The sequence below is a fragment of the Pelobates fuscus genome, chromosome 1 (genome assembly GCF_036172605.1).
Source record: "Pelobates fuscus isolate aPelFus1 chromosome 1, aPelFus1.pri, whole genome shotgun sequence".
In the NCBI taxonomy this organism is placed as follows: Eukaryota; Metazoa; Chordata; class Amphibia; order Anura; family Pelobatidae; genus Pelobates; species Pelobates fuscus.
The window spans coordinates 208,049,308-208,074,269 of record NC_086317.1 but is presented as its reverse complement, the minus strand read 5'-3'; the positions used below and the strand labels follow the sequence as shown (position 1 = coordinate 208,074,269).

The window sequence follows — 24,962 nt, the reverse complement described above, 5'->3', positions numbered from 1 at the left end:
TAAGGAGAGGTTGTATAGAGAGACATGAGGAGTTACATAGAGCGAAAACAGAGAATCTCAATAGCTTGCCTTTCATTAATCCCTGCTCAGGTATCAAACTAGTTTGAGATCCACAGAAAGCTAATTTCCCTGCAGCCTAAATAAGACTTGGCTGCGGTAGGTGGCCCAGTGTCTAGAAGTGTCAGAAGGAGAAAGTAGTCCCTATTTTGTCTCAGTATATCTCTTGACTGTATTGGAATTTCAGTGAAATACCAACACCGTTCATATGACTATTTCATTAACTTTCTATCTTTATGAAATACTCATTTTGCAAGGGGGTAACAGTGACGCTTTAAAAACAGACATAGAATGTAGTTAGAAGCACCTCATCTTAAATGTTGCAATATATAGAAATGTATATGTATAAAGAGCAATTTAGGCCAGAGTTCTAAAAGTGATGAAGCAGAAAACCATTCCATTGATTAATGTGAGTTATCCACTTTTAGAATTCTGGCTCAGAACTGCTCTTTACTAATAGCACCAGAGCCTTCGAATTGTGTAACCCAGAAAATTCAGATACAAACCTTTCATGCATTTCTTTTGCCTCTCTTTCTTTCCGTTTGATTTCCAACTCGGCAAAGAGTTTCATAGTTTGTTTGTACACAGCCTGTTTGAACTGCAACAAAAACCAGCGTGATAAATGCACCTATGAAGCAGCTTTGCAAACTGCAATAAGACAAAAAATGTATTTTTAAATGTAAAGTTTTTTGAAAGTGTCACAACCGCCTGGCATTTTAGACTATGCTAGTCCAACATCATTTATTAAAGTGTAAAATGTAGCAAATACAATTCTGAATGGAAAGTCATGTTTTATAGCTATTAGCAAAACACTAGTAATTTAGTTAAAGAGACACTCCATGAAGTAGTTAACCACACTTCTTCCCCATTGTAGCTTTACAGCTTCTGTAGTACACTTTCACCAAACCAGGAAACCAAACCATTATGAGTGTATGCCATAAGCACTGCGCTTATGGGCACAACAAGGGATTGTGAATTTTTTTGTTCAGCTGTGTGTTTCTACAGCGGTCACAAAAACATGTAAAGCAGTAATTTTTTTTTTTTTTAAAGTACATAATACATGCATGTTGCAAAGGAGGGATCAAAATAAAAATATTAAAGAGGCACTATAGGCGCCCAAACCACTCAAAATGACACTATAGTTAACAAAATTATCTTAATGAAGCAGTTTTGGTGTTTAGATCATGAACTTGCATTCTCACTGTTCAATTCTGTCATTTAGGAGTTAAAATTACTTACCCAAGGCCAGGGCTTGACAAATTTGTTTGAAATCTAGTCAGCTAAAAAAGTCAGCTAAAAAAGTTAGGAGCCCTTTTTTTTTTTAACTTTTTTATTTTTTTTAAAACATAACTTGCACTGGAAAGACAAATTAAACCGTCTGGTCTTACTACTCGCCAGACTTTTTCGGGGAATACGGTCTGGCCGTCCACCGGCGCTCAGCGCCCGTGAACCACTGTGGACCATATGCCAGTACCTTTTAACACTGCAACGCATTTAACAACATGAAAAAAATTGACATAGGACACTGACCTGTTTCATATTCATACATACTTCAAACTAGAACTATGGAACTCCGTTATACAATACAGATTGAATGAATTGGATGAATGAACGATCCCCCCTCTTGGTGGTTTATATGCAAACTTCTTTAGGTTTTTTTTTCTCTTTTTTTTATTTTTATTGTATTTTTTCGTGGGGGGGGCGGGTTTTTTTTTATGGATTTATTTGTATCCTGATGAAAGTCCTGACAAAGGACTGAAACGTCGATCACTTTTGGCAGTTGCTGAATAAAGCCAAGTTTATTTTTTCACCTTATACGAAGTCCTTTTCATATCGAATATATATATATTTGGGGGGGGGGGGGGGGATGAGACTAAATAAGGGGGGGGAGGAGACCCATAAACATAAACAACTTGGGTGGCGGGTAATCCGTTTTTTATAAATTTGATTTGATTTGATTTTGGGGGGGGGGGGGGTACAGGGAGAAATCCTATGTGGATGGGGGGCCGATAGCATTCCACTAGCTTCAGTCAGGGGTATGGGAGTCTCCTGGAAAGGCTCTCTGTGTTGACAATTTGACTGGGCATCCAAGGGTGCTGTCCGAACTCCAGCGGGCGATGGGACAGTCCCGAGTGGGACATGTGCAGGGGCGCTGCCCGGAGTAGCTCAACTTAAGTTATATGTCACGGCCCATCCGCCCACCAAAAACCCTCTTTTTTCCTCTATTTATGTAGGGTGTCCCCCTGCTTGGGGGGGTTGTTCCGGGGTGGGGGTGGGGGTGGTACTTTAACGCCTAAGTAGAGGAGCTGCACATTTGCGTGTTTGTTATAAACTCTGCCATCACCATGTGGCTTGGGGACCCAGAACGTGGTCAATCGGTTCTGTATTCCCATCCCCCCTAATTCCACCTAACGTTCACGTTGTCTCACTCTCCTATTCATCGTCCCCTCCACCCATATGAGGTACCAGACATGAGTTAGCAGAACATATACATCACGATATCCTTTAAAAATCCTTCCCCGGGGCAAGGAAATGAGTACCTCCGGCACATAGATCCCAGGCCCGAAGGCGGCAACCGATGCATCCATGCCGGACAGCACTCCACCTTCCCCACCCCGCCACCACTGGGATGCATACGAGACGCCCCTGCCTTCTCCGCCAGGCGTCGCCGGCACCATGTAGGCTTGTCACCCATGCCACCAAGAATCACCCGAAAGGGGAGACCCCATCTTTCAGAAGTAGCATTTGTAGCCAATGGTCCATAGTCCAGCCATCCGGATGGGCCATTTCAAAGTCCCGTGAATTTTTTTTTCTTCTTCTTTTGTTTTTTTGTACGATTTGTTGACGCTCTTTCCCCTTTAAATTAAGCCGAACTCCCGGGTATGAGTATGCATTCCGGTATATCCCGTAACCATAACAGCCGCCCAACCTATCGTCCCGTCCCCTGCGGAGCAACCCTTCCCCGTATCTATGTGTCCCCCAACCAGGGTCCCCCATTCCAACAGTCCGCTATATCCCCCGTACCTCTCCCCCCCCCCCCCCCCCCGCTATATATACACTGTCATTAGACATATACGATACCCTCTGCCAGCCTCCATGGTCTCCGGCTCAGGTATGTTGCCACTGTTGGAAGCGGTTGTAATTCTTCCACGGGAACCAAGGTGATAGGCAGGCCCCGTGGATGCTCCAGGCCCAGATCTCTGAAGAAACGCTGTGGGTCACGCCATCTCAAAACGCCATCAATCTGAAGGGAAACCCCCATGCATATCGGATCTCTGCCCTGCGTAGTGCCTCGGTGATCGGTTTCCAGTTCCTCCGGCGTTGAAGTGTGCTGGGGGCCAGGTCCTGGTACAGCGTGATGTCTGTTCCTCCATATGAGATCTCGCTTTGCAGGACAGACGTTGATCTCACGATCTCTCCCGCTAAGACGGTTTTCACTTCAGCGAGCTTCTCCAATATCTGTGCGGTGTCACACTTGAGTGATCCCGGATCCGTAGGGTTCTGCGGAGAGGCTGTGGTTGAATTATGGCCTACCCCGCTGCAATCTTGGTCCGTCGGCGCACCCGCCTTGGATGCGGTCAGCAAGTCGATAACAGAAGCCCAGGTCTCTGTACCCCTCTTGGGCACTTTCCTGGGGTTCCATTTGTCCATATTCAGGTAGGTGTCTAATTTATTTTCGCTTATGTAGGCTTAATGCAGTGTTAGTGGAGCGGAGCTTCACGCACCCACGTCCAGCTCGCTCCGAGGTTAGGCCACGCCCCCTTGTCTTACTTTCTAAGCACACCGTTTAATTACAAAACCTACCTCAGCTATAGTCCTAGTTTGTCCCCTGGGGATGCTGTGATCTCCCTCTTCTGTTCCATTGCACAGTTTAATGATGCCGGGGCCGGAATGACGTCATATTCCGGCTCCCGGCATCACTAAACTGTGCGAAGGAGCAAAGCAGGCAGATCACAGCTCCCTCCCTCGCAGCCAGACCCGCCTCCACTCTCCCCATGCCGGCCCGCCTGCAAGGTGTAGGGCTGACAAAACCCAGGTGCCAGGACACAATTCTTAGTTGCCATGGTGACCTGGGATTTGTTGAACCCTGCCTTAGGCACACCTTCTTGCAGGTGACTTACACAGGCTTCCTAAACACTTTCTGTAAAGAGTTTTCTAATGTTTACCCTTCCTTTATTGCAACTTTATTTAATTTTGAATTTATCTCCTTTCGGTCATTGGCTTGCTCGACCCTGCAGGAGTATCCTGTATTTAGTTAACCCCTTAGTGACCAGACTTTCAATTTTCTTACCGTTAAGGACTAGGGCTTTTTTCACATTTCTGCAGTGTTTGTGTTTAGCTGTTATTTTCCTCTTACTCATTTACTGTACCCACACATATTATATACCATTTTCTCGCCATTAAATGTTTTTTATAAATATACCATTATTTTCATCATATAATTTAATATAAATTATATATATATATATATATATATATAATTTTTTTAGTTTAAAACACACCTTTTCTAACTTTGACCCCCAAAATCTTTTACGCATCTACAAACGCCAAAAAACACCCATGCTAAGTAGTTTCTAAATTTGGTCCTGAGTTTAGAAATACCCAAATGTTAACATGTTCTTAGCTTTTTTTTTTTTGCAAGTTACAGGGCCATAAGTAAGTACAAGTTGCACTTTGCCATTTCCAAACCTTTTTTTCCAAATTGAATGCAAGTTACATTGTAACACTGACATTTGTCAGGAATCCCTGAATAACCCTTCACATGTATATATTTTTAAAAGAAGGCAACCTAAGGTATTAAACTTGGGGTATTTTGACTCTTTGTCGTGCAACCATTTTACCACCACTTTATGCCAAATTACAAAAATAATAATAATTGGTGATTTTTTTGACACACATGGCAATTTAAGAATACATGTACTGAGAACTTTAAGGGTTACTGCCAAAGAACACCCAAATATGTGTTCAGCAATATCTGAGTACAGTGATAGTACCATGGCTAGGTGTGTTGGGTTCTCTGGGGGCTAAAAGACCTTATTTGGAGTGTGCGCATTCCAGTTTTCCAACTTGAAATTTTCACAGCTGGGCACCCAGGTCTTATCGTGCACCCAGGTCTTATTTGGGACATTTTTGAAGCCAGCCAATGTAATGTACCCCTATATATTTTTTGAAAAGTAGACAACCCAGGGTATTCAATATGGGGTATGTCCATTCTTTTTTAGTAGCCACTTAGTCTTTATTGTTTGTGCTAAAAATTCAAAAAACTATTACGAACGCTAACTTTGGCCAGTGTTTGTGAGTAAGTGGCTACTAAAAAAGACTGAACATAACCAATCTGCAATACCCTGGGTGTCTTCTTTTGCAAATAGTATGCCATCATGGGGGTAATTCTGATTCCTGGGCTACCATACGCTCTCAAAGGCAACATAACCAATCTGGCAAATTTAAATGTGAAAAAATGGCCTTATATTTGACCCTGTAACTTTCAAAAACCACTATAAAACCTGTACATGGGGGGTACTGTTCTTCTCGGGAGACTTCGCTGAACACAAATATTAGTGTTTAAAACCAGTAAAACGTATTACAACAATATCATCAGTGTAAGTGCCTTTTGTGTGTGAAAATTGCAAAAAACTTCAAGTTCACTGATAAGATCATCGCTGTGATATGTTTTACTGTTTTGAAACACTAATATTTGTGTTCAGCAAAGTCTACTGAGTAAACCAGTATCCCCCCAAGTCCATGTTTTAGAGTATCTTGGAAAGTTACAGGGTTACAAATAGTGCTAGCAAATTAAATTCTCTGGACTTTCTGCCTGGGTTGTCAGGCAGGCCCCCCAAATTGCAATCAATAAAATTACTTAATTATGTAAAAATATTACATAAATATGCACGCAGAATTAAAAAATAAATATACATACACACACAGTTACATAGCTGAAAAGAGCCTTGCGTCCATGAAGTTCAGCCTTCCTCACATATGTTGTTGCTGTTGATCCAAAAGAAGGCAAAAAACCTAGTCTGAAGCACTTCCAATTTTGCCACAAACTAGGAAAAAAAAAATCCCCAGAATAGCAGTCAGATGTCTCCTTGGATCAAGAAGCTATTACCCCACTAATTAGAAATTATATCCCTGTATGTTATGTTTTTGTAAGTATTTATCCAATTGCAGTTTAAACATCTGTAGTGACTGACAAAACCACCTCTTCAGGCAGAGAATTCCATATCCTTATTGCTCTTACTGTAAAAAAACCTTTTCTTTGCCTTCGATTAAATCTCCTTTCTTCCAGCCTAAATGTGTGACCTCGTGTCCTATGTATAGCCCTGTTTATGAATAGATTTACAGATAAAGGTTTGTACTTGCCCCGAATATATTTGTATAAAGTTATCATATCCCCTCTCATGCGCCGTTTTTCCAAACTAAACAGATTTAATTTTTTTAACCTTTCTTCATAACTAAAATGCTCCATTCCTTTTATCAATTTTGTAGCTCGTCTCTACACTTTTTCTAGTGCCATATCATCTTTCTTTAGAACAGGCGCCCAAAATTGCACAGCATATTCAAGGTGTGGTCTTACCAGCGATTTATAAAGAGGCAAAATTATATTTTCATCCCGAGAATTTATGCCCCTATTTACACAAGACTGGCCTTAGCAACTGCAGATTGACATTGCATATTGCTGCCTAATTTGTTGTCTATAACAATTCCCAAATCCTTCTCGTGTGTGGTTATCCCTAATTCACTACCATTTAGTGTGTGTAAGTTGCTTGTGCATTCTTAACCCCGAAGTGCATAACTTTGCATTTCTCTACATTAAATTTCATCTGCCATTTTAGTGCCAAGTCCCCCAATCTATCCAAATCCCTCTGCAGCAAAGCAATATTCTGCTCACGTTTTATTACTTTACAAAGTTTGGTGTCAACTGCAAACACTGATACATGGCTTTCAATGCATATTTCAAGATCATTTATAAATATGTTAAATAGAAGTGGTCCCAAAACAGAACCCTGAGGGACACCACTTACCACTTTTGTCCAGCCTGAAAAATTACCATTAATTACAACTCGTTGTACTTTATCCTTAAGCCAATGTTCTACCCAAGAACAAGAATATTCATCTAGAACAATTTCTTTTAGTTTGAAGACTAACCTATTGTGAGGAACCGTATCAAATGCCTTGGCAAAATCCAAGTAGATCACATCCACTGCAACACCCTGATCCATACTTCTACTTACTTCTTCGTAGAATGCAATTAGGTTGGTTTGACATGACCTATGTTTCATAAAACCATGCTGATTATTGTTAATAATACCGATAGATATATATATATATATATATATATATATAAAATGTCCAAATACTTGCACTCCAGTAGTCTTATATTAGAGCCCGGTGCTGATAAAGCAAAATGATAAAAACAGGAAAGTAGAAAATAGCACTCCAAGGACTTCATAAGGGTATGGTGAAAAAAAAATAACAGCTTTTATTCAGCAACTGCCACAAAGTATCAACGTTTCAGTTCTATTACAGAACTTTCGTCAGGATATACACACACACACACACGTGTGTGTATATATATATATATATATATATATATATATATATATATTATACACATACATATATACATATACACACATATATATACACATACACATATATATACACATACACATACAGATGCTATAAAACACCAACACAACGTACAGAAAAAATTGAAAGACTAGTCTTCCCCATAACCTACACCACCATATCCAATGACATTAAACAATCGGTAGATCGGAATTGGAGAATGTTGCAGAACAACACCAGTCTCCCACCAGCATTTCAACAGCGCCCAATGATGTGCTATCGAAGGGGCAGCAATTTAAGGGACCTTCTGGTCAAAACCGACCCTACGCATTGTTACAGCCAACCAAACACCCACCAAAACTTGGGGTGCTACAGATGCCTGGGCTGCGTAACATGCAGCCATATGATCCCCAGTAAATCATTTACTCACCCACACACAGGCAAGAAGTACCTCATAAGGCACAGATTAACCTGTACAAGTGACTTAGTCGTTTACAAATTGGGGTGTCCCTGTGGCTTGGCATACGTGGGAAAGACCGACTTACCACTACGCGAGAGAATACGCAACCATCGATCAAGCATCCATATTGCATACAGGGACAAGGGTTCAGATCTGCCAGTTGCAAAACATTTCCTGGAACATAACTATCCTCTTCCTACAATTAAATTCCTGGCAATTGACCATATCCCACAACCCCTTAGGGGTGGGGACCGTAAGAAGCTCCTGTTACAAAGAGAACTTTTTTGGATTAGAACGCTTGACACAGTTCAACCCAAAGGATTAAATGAAAAATACACATTGGGTATCTTCCTTTGAGCGGACGGCCCCAGAGAGCGATACCAGTTCTTGACCTTGGATATCACCTATAAATTATAGTGGACATTACTGAATACATTGACTATATCTATATTTTGGACATTAATGTCTATTAACATTTGTACTATCTAGGAACTATGTTTGGCTATTGAATTCTTTTTACCATTGGTCAGTGATGCAACTAAGACCTTTTTAAATTGTCCTCACTCCGCCCTGTGAACAGTATTTATATGCACTGCATTACACAGTTTATACATATGTTCATCTTACACATCTGGACATTATGATTTTTCTTAGACTAACAAAGTTTTGATTTTGATTATATATGATATAGCATGATTTGACTCAGACGTAATAATAGGACTCTTAGAAGGGAATAAGCATGTGTATTATTGTAACATATTTTCCTCATATACAGATACAATCAGCACTGTCAACCAACACTGTATCTTCCGACTCCTCCCTCTTAATATATTCATCTTAATATATTCCTATTAACATATTCACATCAACATTTACATCCACATCAGCTAGCCAATATGAACACATCAGAGTATTCTGACTTCTGATGAGATCTGCATTCCGGTTTCACCCTCATCCCCTGGACTCCTTCTTTACAATAGGAGCATAGAGCCCTTACTTTACACTTTGCATAGATCCTCTACATGTGCTATGTACAGCACCTAGGATCATCTTGCCATTATTTTTCGTTTCAGCCTCCTGCTGACACTGAACATTACGTTTTGTGACCGGCAATGTTTACCGATCGCACTTCTCCCCTCCCACACACTGAATATCCCTGCCCAGCCAGACACGAAGCAACATGTTGCTATGGCAACATATCAACAAACCCTATCGCGGTCCAGCTGACGGTTACGTCACTCACTGGAACGCGAGGTCTGACTGCAAAGCTGATCCAGCTGCAGAATACAGACACAGAGGCTAATTCTTACCGCATTTTTCTGGCGTTCTTTCTGAGAATCTCCATGGGGACACCAATGGGAAAGGGGTAAGCACCACCTGTACCTAATACAATGTACTTATGTAATTTGTAATTTATTATTATAGATGTGTTGGTTTCTGCACAAGAACTGAAACGTTGATATTTAGTGGCGGTTGCTGAATAAAAGCGAAGTTATTTTTCACTACATATTTCTTTGAAGTGCTATCTTCTACTACTTTGTTATATTCTACATGCTTGACAAGCACCGGGCTCTACTGCCTGCCAACCCAGGCCAAAAGTCCAGATAATTTAATTTGCTAGCACTGTGTTTAACCCTGTAACTTTCTATGACACCCTAAATCCTGTACATGGAGGTACTGTTTTACTCGGGAGACTTCGCTGAACACGAATATTAGTGTTTCAAAACAGTAAAACATATCACAGCGATGATATTGTCAGTGAAAGTGAAGTTTTTTGCATTTTTCACACACAAACAGCTCTTTCACTGAGGATATTATTGCTGTGATATATTTTACTGTTCTGATACACTAATATTTGTGTTCAGCGAAGTCTCCTGAGTATAACAGTACCCCACATGTAGAGGTTTTATAGTGTTTGTGAAAGTTACAGGGTCAAATATAAGGCTTGATTTTACTTTTTATTATTTTTTTTTTTTTATATTGAAATTTGTCAGATTGGTTAGGTTGCCTTTGAGAGCGTATGGTAGCCAAGGAATGAGAATTAGCCCCATGATGGCATACCATTTGCAAAAGAAGACAACCCAAGGTATTGCAAATGGGGTATGTTCAGCCTTTTTTAGTAGCCACTTAGTCACAAACACCGGCCAAAGTTAGCGTTTTTTGCATTTTTAACACACAAACAAATATAAATGCTAACTTTGGCCAGTGTTTGTGACTAGGTGGCTACTAAAAAAGACTGGACATACCCCATTTTGAATACCCTGGGTTGTCTACTTTAAAAAATATGTACATGTTAGGTGTGTTTCGGGGATTTATGACAGATAACGGTGTAACAATGTCACTATTGATACATTTAAAATATATATATATTGAAACAGCAATTTCCTACTTGTATTTATAGGCCTATAACTTGCAAAAAAAAAGCAAAGCATGTAAACACTGGGTGTTTTTAAACTCGGGACAAAATTTTGAATCTATTTAGCAGTTTTTTTCATTAGCTTTTGTAGATAAGTAAAAGATTTTTCAAGTAAAAGTCCCAAAACATGTTTTTTTTTTTATTTTTCACCATATTTTATTTTTATTTTTTTTAAATACAATATATGACATAATATAAATACTGGTATATAAAGAAAGCCCTTCTTGTTGTGAAAAAAACAATATATAACTTGTATGGGAACCGTAAATGAGAGAGCGGAAAATTACAGCTAAACACAAACACCACAAAAGTGTTAAAACTGCTCTGGTCCTTAACGTACAAACATCGCAAAAACAGGCCGGTCCTTAAGGGGTTAAAGGTGTGGCAACAGCTGCATAAATAGAAATTAAAGTGATTTAACTCCAAAATGGCAGAGAATTGAGCAGTGAAACTTCAGAGGATAGATCTACACACCAAAACGGCTTAATTAAGCTAAAGTTGTTTTGGTGACTAGTGTCCATGCTTGGGTGCCATGTTCCTGTAGTTTTAAGCCTTCAAGTAAAAACATTGCTGTCACTCAGACAGCAACTAGAGTGGCTCCCAATGAAATTAATAGGATGGTCTCACAGAAATACATTTACATTCCTAGCGCTATAGTCTTCATTTAACCCCTTAAAGGAGCACTATAGGGTCAGGAACACAAACATGTATTCCTGACCCTATAGGGTTAAAACCACTATCTAGCCGCCTTTAGATAGTAAACTCTTACTTGTATTCAAGTCTGAAGCTGCTGCCTCTGCCTGTGAACTGACATCATCAGAAGTGGTGGCCTGATCAAATCAAAATGCTTCCCCATAGGATTGGCTGAGACTGACAAGGAGGCAGATCAGGGGCAGAGCCAGCACAATTCAAACACAGCCCTGGCTAATCAGCATCTCCTCATAGAGATGAATTGAATCAATGAATTTCTATGAGGAAAGTTCAGTGTCTGCATGCAGACGGAGGAGATACTGAATGTTTGGATGCATTTTAGGCAGCCATGACCCAGGAAGGATCTCCAACAGCCATCTGAGGAGTGGCCAGTAAAGTTATCACTGGGCTGAAATGTAAACACTACATTTTCTCTGAAAAGACCGTGTATACCGCAAAAAGCCTGAAGGTAATTATTTTATTCACCAGAACAAATTCAATAACCTGTAGTTGTTCTGGTGACAATATTGTCCCTTTAAGTATGGAGTACAATTTCTGACCAAAACAAAACCTTGAATTTGAGCTATATGTCTGTTCAATTATAATTTACCTCATTCATATTAAATTAAGGGCTTTCATTACACAATTATTTATATATGGATTACAAATTAATATGAATAAATTAAGAAAAAAAATTATTTCCGTAAAAATGCAATGTTCTTTTCCAAGTTTTGCCTGGCATTTTAATGGTCAATGTCATAATACGGTTAGCTTTTAGTGCAGGAATATACATTTTTGTTGTACCTGTGGGACATCACAGCATACAATGTCCTCCATGTACAAGTTTCATGATGTTTTGGAAATATACAAGACCGTATGGCAGGCGAGGAATGAAAATGAACCCCATCGTGGCATGCCATTTGTAAAAGTAAACAATCCAGGGAATTCAAAATGAGGCATATGTCCAATCTTTTTTAGTAGCCACTTAGTCACAAACCCTGGCCAAAGTTAATGTTTATATTTGTATTCTTGCATTTCTTTTGCACAAAAATATCATTGTCATTATACGTTTTACTGCTTTAAAACACTCATATTTGTGTTCAGCAATGTCTCATGAGTACAAATGTACCCCCATCTACAGGTTTTATGGTGTTTTGGAAAGTTACAGGGTCAAATCTAGGACTTGCCAATTTGAGTTTTTGCATATTAAAATTTGCCAGATTAGTTTGCTGGGCCTATGTTGCCTTTGAGATCATATGGCAGCCCAGGAATAATAATGACCCCCGATCATGGCATACCATTTGCAAAAGTAAACAATCCAGGGTATTCAAAATGGGTTATGTCCAGTCTTTTTTAGTTCGTTATTTTGAGATAGTTTTATTTACCTGCACTTGGTGTAGAAATTGTTACATGTAAAATGGAGAAAAAAAAAAAAAAGTATTTTGGTTTGTTTTGTTAATTCTTCCCCATTTTTAAAATAGTTAAATAGTTTTGTTTAATATTACTTTATGTATACATATAGGATATCAAATGAAAGTCATATTCATAAGGGGTTAACTAATTTCTCGCTTTCTTAATGTTAACTGCATTAGTTCCTGAAGAAAATAAACATTGGACCTTTCTTTCTAAGATCTATTTTTTCCTGCGAGAATACAATTTAACTGCTTGCACATCCCTGTTCAGGAGTATCAGAATTACACTGGGTACAAAAGCAGAGATGCACAATTGAAAAGAAAGATAAGCTTAAAGGGAAACTCCAGTGCCAGAAAAACAATCCGTTTTTCTGGCACTGGAGGGTCCCTCTCCCTCCCACCCACCAATCCCCGGTTACTGAAGGGGTGAAAACCCCTTCAGTCACTTACCTGGGACAGCGGCGATGTCCCTCGCCGCTGTCTCCGCCTCGCTCCTCCTTGTGATTACGTCGGCCGGTGGGCGAGACTAATCTCGCTCACCGGCCGAGGAGACCTAATGCGCATGCGTGGAAATGCCGCGCATGCGCATTACGTCTCCCCATAGGAAAGCATTGAAAAATCATTTCAATGCTTTCCTATGGGGTTTTGAGCGACGCTGGAGGTCCTCACACAGCGTGAGGACGTCCAGCGACGCTCTAGCACAGGAAACCTGTGCTAGAAACTAGGAAGTGACCTCTAGTGGCTGTCTAATAGACAGCCACTAGAGGTGGAGTTAACCCTGCAATGTAAATATTGCAGTTTATGAAAAACTGCAATAATTACACTTGCAGGGTTAAGGGTAGTGGGAGTTGGCACCCAGACCACTCCAATGAGCAGAAGTGGTCTGGGTGCCTGGAGTGTCCCTTTAAACAAATACTAAACCAGCAGCGAAAACCAACGTTTTGTAAAAGCACAATAACAGGTCTTTTGATCTTCCGAAGTAATATTCTCTATACCAGGGGTAGGCAACCTTTGGCCTTTTAAACTACATCTCCCCAGATGCTTTGTCAGCATTATGGCTGTAAGATGATTATGGGCAATGTAGTACACAACATATAGAGAGTGCCTAAGGTTGTCTCTCTCTGTTCTATACTAATGTTACTTGGCAGCCTTGTGAGTGTATACATGAGTATTTAAATATTCCCATGTTGATTTAGTATAGAGAACATATAAACAGTAATAAAATTAATTCACACAATTCTCCCCCCACAGATTTAACTGCAAGTAAAACTGGATCCCTATTTCAGATCCAATTCTACCATGCCATGTTAAACCAATATATGACTTGACCAAGAAGTATCCCATGAAAAGGATAGCGTACCAACTATCAATAGCACCATCCTGTGGCTACTTAAACTTGCAACACACACTTTACTTACAACTTCACATAATCAATGAAACTAAATGGTATGTGCAGAAGATTTTAATTATATGATGCTTGGAGAACTATGCACCCAGAAGGGAGAGATTATACTCACCTATCAAAAGTGCATGGTTCATACTCAAGAACGGATATGTGCCTGGTGAAAGCAAACTATACGTAAAATAAATACATTTCTAATTAAAGACAATACACGGTCAGACCATAGCTTTGTTATAGTAGAGTTTGGTAAATCTCCAATTATGGGTAGATCTACATGGAGACTGGATGATGCAATAATAAAAAATAAAAAAATAAAGACAAACTAATTAAACTATCAAATTTTTTTTTATGAAGAAAATAATACGACAGAACGATCTAACTCTAATCTGGTGTTCGTATAAGGCAGTCATTAGAGGCTATTTAATAAATGGAAAAATTCAATAGGAAAAAAAAAAGGTAAAGATTTATCACATACATACATACACACTATATATATATATATATATATATATATATATATATATATATATATATATATATATATATATATATATATATATATGTTACATAGTAATCTTTATTATGAAATATTTAACCCCTTAAGGACACATGACATATCATGATTCCCTTTTATTCCATCAGTTTGGTCCTTAAGGGGTTAAAATAGCACTGATTCAACCCCCAATGGCCTTGTTCAATGAAATTGCTACAAGAAAAAAAAAAAAGTTATTGCAAGCAAATCTTCTGCCTATACTAAAACCCAACAAAAATCCAGCAGATGTGAGTAATTATAGGCCAATATCATTAACACCAATATGAAAATATATGCCTCCATATTGGCAGAATGAATTAAATCATAAAAAAAAAAAATTGTACATTTAGACCAAATAGATCCTCAAGTAATTGCACTAGAAGAATTTTGGAAACATTGGATCAGTCTAGCCATAGTGCTGGCCCTGTCGTTAGATGCTGAAAAAGCCTTCAACAGGGTCAGCGGGGGTTACCTAGATAATGTTTTAAAATCTTTTGGTCTAGAGGGATGGATTCATGGAGCCATAATGTCCCTATACTCTAATCCCTCAGCTAGAACCATAGGTGCTAATATTTGTGCATTATGGCTCGACTTAAGAAATCGTACAAGGGATTTCCCCTGTCCCCGTTGTTGTATATCTTGTCGGTTGAGACTTTAGCGATAAACATCAGAGAGAATAAGGAGATAAAAGGTTTTTGTGTTAAAGAATAAGATATTAAGATTTCTTTATATGCTAATGGTACTTTGATTTCTTTAACATCGCCAACAACTTCCCTTCCTTGTTTAATGCAGGAAATAAAATAAATACATGCTTTATCAAATTATAAAATAAATGTGTCAAAAACGACTGCTTTAACTATCAATGTAGACAATGACAACTGAAAATCTTAAACATTTTGATTTAATCTGGACAAAAATAATTTAATTACTAAGGAATAACTATACCAGCAAGGGTGGAAAAGACAATGGAGATCAATGTTTTGAAACTATTAAAGTATGTCAACAAGACTTTGAAGGATTGCCAGTCTGTGGAATCATCATGGTTTGGCAGGATTAGTATTGTCAATTCATATATAGTACCTAAATGGTCCTAATCTATTCATGTTGATACCACTTAAAATCCCCAAAAGCTGTCTGGATATGGTACAAGCTAGTTTCTCAACATATATTTAAAAAAAATAAACAAACACCGGTTAAGCGCAATGATTTTGGCAAAAAAAAAAACAAAAACAAAAAAAAAAAACAACAGAAGGGAGGTCTAAATTTTCCAATTATTAAACATACATATTATGCCAATATGATAGAACACATATATAAGTTACAAGTAGATGAAATGGCAATTGAGCCATGGTATATGATAGAATCTGAGGCAGTGAAAATAGAAAGATTAGAGTATTTTTTATGGTGTAATAGCGGTGAAGAATTGACGAACCTTGTATATAACAAATCTTCGATACTAACAAACAATCCAGGTATGGGACGAATTTAAGAAATACTTTGGTCTAAGACATAAAATATTAAAGACATGTCATTTAGCATCTTTAGAAGATAATTGGCCAAAAATGTACGAAACTACTCTTGCAGATATCACTCAGCAAGATCAAATAGATTCATTCTCCAATATTTTTTCAAAATATCAAATAAAAAGAAATTTTTTTTGAGAATCAAAAACTTTTTAAATAACTTATTAAAAAGTACAACAATAACTAAAACCTATGAAACAAATGTTCTCGTATGTAAAGGTTAAAAAAAAAAAAATTACCTTCAAAGCCAATAAATTGATTGAGATGTTAATTGATAAACCATTAAATAATAATAAACCTGGAATAAGGAGTTAGGATTGGAAATTTTAGAATCTGAATGGTACTCTTCCTTATGGCTAGTTTAAAAAAAAATATACATTGCTTGAATTTAATAGAATGCCAATATATAATTATGAATACATGGTATTTGGTTTAATTTAGATTATCTAAAATGTATCCTAACTATATGTCAAACTGTTAGAGATGTGGAAATCCTGCAGGCACTTTTATACATATCTGGTGGTCATGTCCACTAATTAAAACAATTTGGAAATGGGCATTCTAAAGTTATAGGGGTTATCGAATGTAGATCTGAACTGGTGCCCAGAGACCGCGCGATTACATTTGAATCTGTATGAACTTCCTAGGGAAAATAGATGTTCAGCTATTCACTGCCTCATAGCGACAAAAATTATGACTGCCAGAAATTGGAAATCTAATATGCCATTCCAAAAGCATCAGTATTTATATCAATTGAAATTGTAATTTTGTATGGAAAAAAAATTGGCTAATTTAAATCCACAGCAATATAAAAAAACAAGAGATTTCTTTAATCGATGGTTGAAAATAATTTGAAAGTATTATTCTATTTGTTTACCTTGCAAAAAGTACAACAGATAACACCATTAGATAAATATAATTAACTCCCGATCTGTATTTTCTTTTTCTTTTTTTTTTTTAAAGTATTGTTTGTTTTATGTTTAAGTGAGTTAATGTCCTTGTTGTAGACTATGCTTATATATTTAGATGCTTTACTGATTATTACTGATGTATAAGCCGATAATGTTTTGTACAATATATGAAAAAATTAAATAAAGTTTAATAAAAAATAAAAATAAATAAAAACTTACAACTTCAGGGTCGTCTTCCTCAACAACTAATGATTTCCCTTCTTTTTTCAATTGTTTCTTCTTCTCTTTTACCTAAAATACAAAACCAATGGGAAAAAAAAATAAAAATTATTATTCAAATCCATGTGTTCTTACTTAAGATTTTAAAAATCTGTAATGGATTACAGGGCAGCTCTGCCTGGTCGTTTCATCCATCTGACAGGGAAAGTACCCTGCGCACAGTTCCTAATCCAGACACGGTTTTAACTTCCTCTATCCAAAAGAAAGGCAAATTGAGTACAGAGAGCATTGTATAATTAAGTGCAGCGGGGATTAGGCAGCCGCCCATGGACTGAGCGGGGATTAGGCAGCCGCCCATGGACTGAGCGGGGATTAGGCAGCCGCCCATGGACTGAGCGGGGATTAGGCAGCCGCCCATGGACTGAGCGGGGATTAGGCAGATAATCGCCGCTCAGTCCATGGATTTACAGTACACCTGTGTGCCATGGCACAGTCACTAAAAATCACTTGTAAAAGAGTCGAAAGGAAAGCAGGACATAACATCTGACCTAGGTAAATCGGATGCAATGGAAACAAAATAGCAGGTTCACCAAAAAACTAAGTATACTTATACATATTGGCACATACATTTCAGAACATTAAAAATACATATATCCAAAAAATATACAGCACTGTATTTTGGGCACCATAGGCCTGGAACTTCATTTCAATTTTAAAACTCTTATCTTTAAGTGTCATCTCATCTTTGATGAGAGCTATAATTTCAAGGGTTAAAGTGGTTTTAATTCATTAAACCCCTTCCTGCATTGAGATCTGACGATAATCAGACATAACTTGAGGGTATTCGCAGGTTAGAATAAAAGGTCACCTGTAATTTAGCTTAAAACCATACAGAGTTAAACATTCATGTTTATGGTAAAACTCTAAAGGCTTTTCCTTTTTCCATGGAATTTACTGAACCTGTTGGACCATAAGCTTGCTTGGGCAGGGCCCTCTTCACCTGTGCACACAGGTTGTGAATCGTTTCCTCTGCCAGCTAAAGCACATGCAATTTTCTACTTTGGTGCAGAATCCCCACCTATGTAAAGCCTAACTGCCTATGTGTATGCATTGCTCAGACCTTTACAGTCTGTGTGTTTTTCTTTCTTGCCTTAAACACACAGTAAGATAGTTATGGTATTGTTTGGTACACTTGTTTCAGTTTAATCACTAGTCTGTGACCTGTATGCTATATACAGGTGAAATGTTCTATCAGGGACATTATTCCAAAAGTTAAAATAGGTTATTAATATAGAGCCAACATATCCTGCAGTGCTGTACAATTGGTAAACCAAGACACAAAATTCTGACAAAACACATTTGACATATGGGGACTGCCCCCATATGTCAAATGTGTTTTGTCAGAATTTTGTGTCTTGGTTTACCAATTGTACAGCACTGCAGGATATGTTGGCTCTATATTAATAACCTATTTTAACTTTTGGAATAATGTCCCTGATAGAACATATCACCTGTATATAGCATACAGGTCACAGACTAGTGATTAAACTGAAACAAGTGTACCAAACAATACCATAACTATCTTACTGTGTGTTTAAGGCAAGAAAGAAAAACACACAGACTGTAAAGGTCTGAGCAATGCATACACATAGGCAGTTAGGCTTTACATAGGTGGGGATTCTGCACCAAAGTAGAAAATTGCATGTGCTTTAGCTGGCAGAGGAAACGATTCACAACCTGTGTGCACATTTCCCTTATGGCGATTAGAAACAGAGAGCAACCTGGGAATTTGCTTCCACGGCCTCTATAGAAAACCAAGCCTTTCTGCAATGTTCAGACTAGCATACACGTCGTAAAGCTAACTTGGCCTTGGAAATCGTCAAACTTGGGAACAAGCTTACTGGAACATATTATGCATTTACCTTGAAATCTTAACTTTGGCTGTTTGTTTACCTTATATATCGAGAAAGAGGCTATAAGGATTTTGTGTACCAACAACCTTGCCTAAATGCCTCACTGTGTGTAGGGAGAAATGGTGGAACACACAGAAGCGAATGTAGATTGTACCTGGCAGTCACATAGCCAGATTGGCTGTAAAAAGCCAAACGACTACTAAAACGAAAATATACCAATATATATATATATATATATATCAATTTGTTCTTAAATGCAATGGAAATTTATTACAACCTGTTTGTGCGTGCTTTCATTCAGTTATTCGAAACACATGGCAACCTGTGCGTGTGTATGCCACAGAATGCTTAGTGAAGCAATCTTAGCCCGACTCATGCTTTGGGAAAAGCTTTCATGGATTGAGTAGTGGGCATATAGAGCAGGGATCTGCCACTGCTAGTCTGCTTTCTGTCAGACTACTATCTGGTAGTTCACCTAAAATAAAATAGGAAAGTAAAGGGAAACAAAAAGACTATTATAGTAAAGGTCACTTGATTTAACTCAATGGTCTCTGAAGTGTTGGTGAGAGCACACTGGCAACTAATCTTACATGAACCTAAAAGCCAGATAGTTACTCCTTGGTTTAGAGATCACCAGATTTAAAACCGGCTGCATGTGCTGAGATCGTTTTGAAATGCACCACCACCCAATGTGTGCGTTCCACCAATGGAACCTCTCAGCCATGCGTACAGGCGAACCTACCTCTCTTCAGGCATGGATTGGACAGATCCCCATGTCTGACCAAATCGCAAAAATGTGAGTAGCTGTACCTATTCTATTATCAAAGCAGGAATATCTAGATTATTAATAAAAACAATCCACTTTTATTGAAACCCCATATGGTTTTAAAAACAAATGAAATAATCACTCATAAATGTGTATCATTGTTTTAAACTTGCAACTACAAGGATAGTTGCAAGCCTAATCAAGCCCTATGTTACAGCCCAATCTATTCTGTCAAAGACAGGAAGAGAATTATGCAATCTGACCTGTCTGTCCTTAGGACAGGCAGACACTGGGGAATTCAGGGTGGAGTTGTCCTCAATAAAGCTAGAAGGGTAGAAGACTGCATTTTGTATTTTTAACCTTGCTACCTGTCCTGTAAGAGAGGAAAGGTCAACTAGCCATTTGTGAAGACGTATGGACGTATGGAAAAATGGCATTCCATTTTTCAGATATGCTTCGGTACTTACAATGTGTTCAACATACTCCTGTCCAGCCTGAATCACATCTAGTGCCCTCTTCTTTTGCTCAGGGTCCAGTAAGCATTTGTATGCCTTGTCTACAGCTGTAGGAACATAATGTCAAGCATTACAAACTGAAGATCACTTCAAATGAAAATAAAGTAAAACAACCATATTAGGAGAAAGGCGCCACAAAGAAACAAGCCGTATTAAATGCTGGATCTTTAACCCCTTAAGGACAGATGACATGTCATGATTCCCTTTTAATCAAGAAGTTTGGTCCTTAAGGGGTTAAAGACTGAATTCCCCACTAATGGTCCAATACATCAACCCATTGTACATGAATGAATAAGAACCTGGAGCAAAAGGAAATAAGGAATTACAAAGAACGTTTGGAAGAAGCAGAAAAAGGAGGGGACAAATGGTTATAGGTGGCTATGAAAGAGCTAAGTTGAAAAAATAATTGTTGATAAAGTACAATATTTACCTTCAAATGCTTTTTGGGCTCTATCTGGGTCATCTTGATTTTTATCTGGATGGACAAGGATTGATAACTGTAAAAGAAAAGAAAATAATACTAATGTTTTTAAAAAGTGTCTTTCTTGTTCCAGCAGGAAATAAAATCACTCATAATGCAAACTAGGTGAATGGAGCAAAGTTAATATGCAGCACAGTGATGCACACTTGCCATTCCTGAATCTGAGAAGAAAAACAAAGTCACAAAGAAAAAACTAAACACACTGTTATTTGACAAGTCTAATAGACATAAGCTCAAAATAAGACAGACTTGCCCATAGATTCATGTGAATATCTTAGCAGCAGCTGCCAGGAATGCATACCTCAAATTCCACAGTTTTATTAACCAATGGCTTCTCACCATATTAAATTAATCTTTTTGCTTTAAGGATGACTGGCTGGAAGTGCAATGCTGCCTAAATTGGCCAACTATTTTATTCCCATCATCTCGCTCATCTGTTTACCCTTTATTCTCCTCCCAAGTTTTTGATGTTATATCACATTTACCCCCACTTTTTTCCTAGGGTGGACAGATGGCATGCTCTTGTTATTTGTATTAGGCATGTTTTCATGATACCTGTGAAGGATATGAAACAGACCATCTAGGACAGTGGTAGGCAACCTATGGCACGTGTGCCATGCATGGCACTCTGGGTGCCTTTGCACGGCACTCAAAACTTTTAGAGCTAAATCGTCTCTGGCCTGTCAGGAGTCCCAGTGGAACTTCAGATATCGGTTAGTGCAAAAAGGTGGTGAGGGACAATCCTCAATTTATTCATTACAACACTTCGAGAAAACTAAGGACTAAGATCACATATAGTGAAGTATATACAGATAAATGTTCTCTACCTCCTGGATTTAGCCATTTATCTGTATATACACTTCACTGTATGTGATTTTATATTTTCAGATCTCTATTATTACATCCTGTTTATTTCAGGTTGTATCCTCTATATATTTTTTGTTCTATATCACCTGTTGTAGACTTTTCTACAGAGTTGTATCAACTATATCTTGTTTTTTGCTACTTTTATGTGTGTATGTGAGGCACACTTATCCAGGTGATAGCACTGTTTGTTGTTGTGCCACATATATAGTACACTTTTTGTTTACTTTTCACTTTCTCCCAGCAATTTTCAACCAGAAACCACACTAGAGTAGTGCTGCCCACTGCAGCTATAGCAGCTCCTGCCCACGATCTGTACCTGGCCAGTACGGTCCCCACTGGACCTACACACACAGTCCCCACAGACACCACTCACAATCCACATACACAACTCCACAAGCAGCCTCTCACATGTAATACCACAAGCAGCCCACACATACACACTATGTGACACATCATCCAGTTCCACAAGCAGCAACCGTAAACATCCCACATTCATTGGTATCATACACAATACCACAAACTACTCAAATATATACAATAGCATTGCCCAGATACGTACAAATAGAACACTACAAAGCAACTACATACAGCACTCATAAATAACAAGAACAATGCGGCAACATACATACCTGAATTTTTAAAAATAGGACTTCAAGATCTTATTTTGGCACACTACTAAAAAGGTTGCCTACCCCTGATCTAGGATATCACAGTATCTATCTAGTTGTCTTGTATGCAACATATCGATTGTAAAAACACTAATAAAAATCCGTATAACTAAAGAATATGAGAAGATTATTTTTCTTCTATTTTAATGCACTTTGATGGAGCTTGTATGTTCAGATTTAGGTAGGGATTGACCGGTATAATTTTTACCATAGCCGATGCAGATACAAATTATTAGTAACTTTTCGAGCTGATTGTCAGCAACCGTTGTAGACATTTTTCACATTTAATGTTTTTGTGTAGATGTTGTATTTAGAGTTGAGCGAACCCGAATGTACCAAACATTACGATTTTTTGACCCCGAACATTTCAGTAACAGTTCGGGTACAGATACGGTGTTCAGCGATTTAATGGCGCGTTTTGAAAAGCTGCAGGGTAGCCAATCAACAAGCGTTTGACAAAACTGCCGAATTGCGTCCTAACAAAATGAGAACAGTTTCTCCATTCGTGTTAGAACGCAATTCGGGACTTTGTTCGTATCGCAATTTTATTCGAATGAATGAAACTATGATCATATTCATTGCTGTGCTGCATCTTGCAGCCGCTTAGTAGATAACTCCCTAATTCGCACGGTATCTACCAAAAGGCTGAAAGACCTAAATTTACTAAAATGACACAGCGCACTCTGATTGGCTTAAACCAACCAGAGTGTTCTTAGCCTAATTGCAGGGCGGGGCAAGGCTTTATAAGCCTTGCCCCGCCCTGCAGAGCTCAGTCTGCACGGAGCCCTCCATGGGTGAAGATGGATTAATTTTTTTTGCGTCAGGTTTTTTTATTTTATTTTAAGTTCGACAGGTATTCTGTTTTTTTTTTCCAGGGGTGGTGGCCAGGGGGGGGGGGACATTAGGTGTGTGTGTGTTCCCCCGTCCCTCCCCCCAAATTTTTATTTAGGGCCCCCACCCACCAGGGCCAGGGGGGAGGACATTAGGCTTCCCCCCCCCATTCTAATTTAGGGCCCCCACCCGTCGCTCAGGGGTGGGGGCCGGGGGAGGACAATAGGTCCCCCCCACCCCACCCCTTATTGGTATTTATGGTCCCCACCCGCCGCTCAGGGGTGGGGGGCCGGACAATAGGTCCCCCCCTTATTTTACTTTAGGTCCCCCAGCAGCAGTACAGGGATGGGGGCAACCTTTTTTATTTTTAACAGTGAGCAGCCACAGGCTCCTCACTGTTTAGACATGCCACTACTCACGGTATAGCAAGTAGGGGCATAATTTACTAATACTTAGTAATATTTACTTAGTATTAGTAAATTTGGCTGAAATACCAATTCATAGTCTTTCAGAAGATAGCTCTCTAATACCATGGGAATTAGGGAGTTATCTACTTATTCATTCCTGTCATTACATTGACTGGCCAAGTAACTTACATTTTATATGAATGTTTGTTACTTGATTGTTGCAAATGCTTACAGCTGAATCATGGCTATGTTTGTATACTTTTAATTTAAAACTGTATACAGTGTAACATTCTTCTTCCTCCACTGGGTAAGTCCCGAACTTGAACTTTTTGACGAAGTTCGGTCGAACCCGAACATCCAGGTGTCCGCTCAACTCTAGTTGTGTTGTTTTTTCAGTTCTGGTATTAACTGAACATGCTGACAGAAATTGGACTCCTATCACTCTTAGGAAGACAGTACATGCTGGGATCAATGAGATCCCAGCAAGAACAGTGTTGTTACCATCACTCTCAGTCAGCCAGCCCAGTAAATTACAGTCGATTATTTCCTGTCTCACCTCCCTGCTTTCAACTGAGCTCCGCATGTTGGGCCTCACAGGGAGGGGTGACGGGAGGTCATGACGTGGGGCTACGTTGGCTGGTTTTTCCGCATGGGGAATGAGGTCCGTGGGAGAGGCGAGTTATCAGTAATATTGGTAAATTACAAGGCCAATACAGATGATGGGAAATATTCAGAGTATGGCTCTAATAGTTTGCTAAACCGATTAGATGGACAAAGTTAGACTAGTTAGATGGACAAAATATGAGATGTTCTAGGAGTAAGAAGCACTAAATTGAACTAATGTTAGGAAATTAAAATTTCTTTACAAGCAAGTTATGGATCTTACATTCTACATCTACCCTGCAACCATTTCGGCAGGCACACCCCATCCTATTTTAACACACTAAATGCGCTTATTACCCAGGGCCATTAAAGGGAGAAGTGCCCAGAGCGTGAAGCCCAGCTGGACACTGACCTACTACACTCCTTAACAAAGAGAACTATGACCCACACCAGAGAGCCACACAAGCAGCTATCAGAAAATCCCAGGAACACTGCCATTACATTACAATACTGAAACAGTGGACACAAACTTACTTAATTGGTGAGATCCACCCTTGTTTTCTGTTTTTCCATATTTTTTCTTTTAAATAATAAAAACAATATATATATATATATATATATATAAATAAATAGCTTGGCACTCTCCTTAATTGTATTTATGATAAATCTGCCTGGGTGCAAACAGTTGTGCGTTCCATATATATACAAGAAAAATCC

At 38.7% G+C, this 24,962-nt stretch overlaps 1 protein-coding gene across 1 annotated transcript in view; it reads right to left on the bottom strand.

The window, feature by feature from the left end:
- Nucleotides 1–24,962, bottom strand: part of DNAJC8 (DnaJ heat shock protein family (Hsp40) member C8) — a 38,588-nt gene that overhangs the window by 3,447 nt on the left and 10,179 nt on the right. Inside the window, exons 4-7 of the mRNA XM_063444456.1 lie at nt 20,819–20,885; nt 20,341–20,435; nt 17,195–17,266; nt 564–655 (exon numbers count right to left, since the gene is read on the bottom strand). Coding sequence (XP_063300526.1) covers nt 564–655; nt 17,195–17,266; nt 20,341–20,435; nt 20,819–20,885 — 326 coding nt within the window. The remainder of the gene's footprint in view (nt 1–563; nt 656–17,194; nt 17,267–20,340; nt 20,436–20,818; nt 20,886–24,962) is intronic.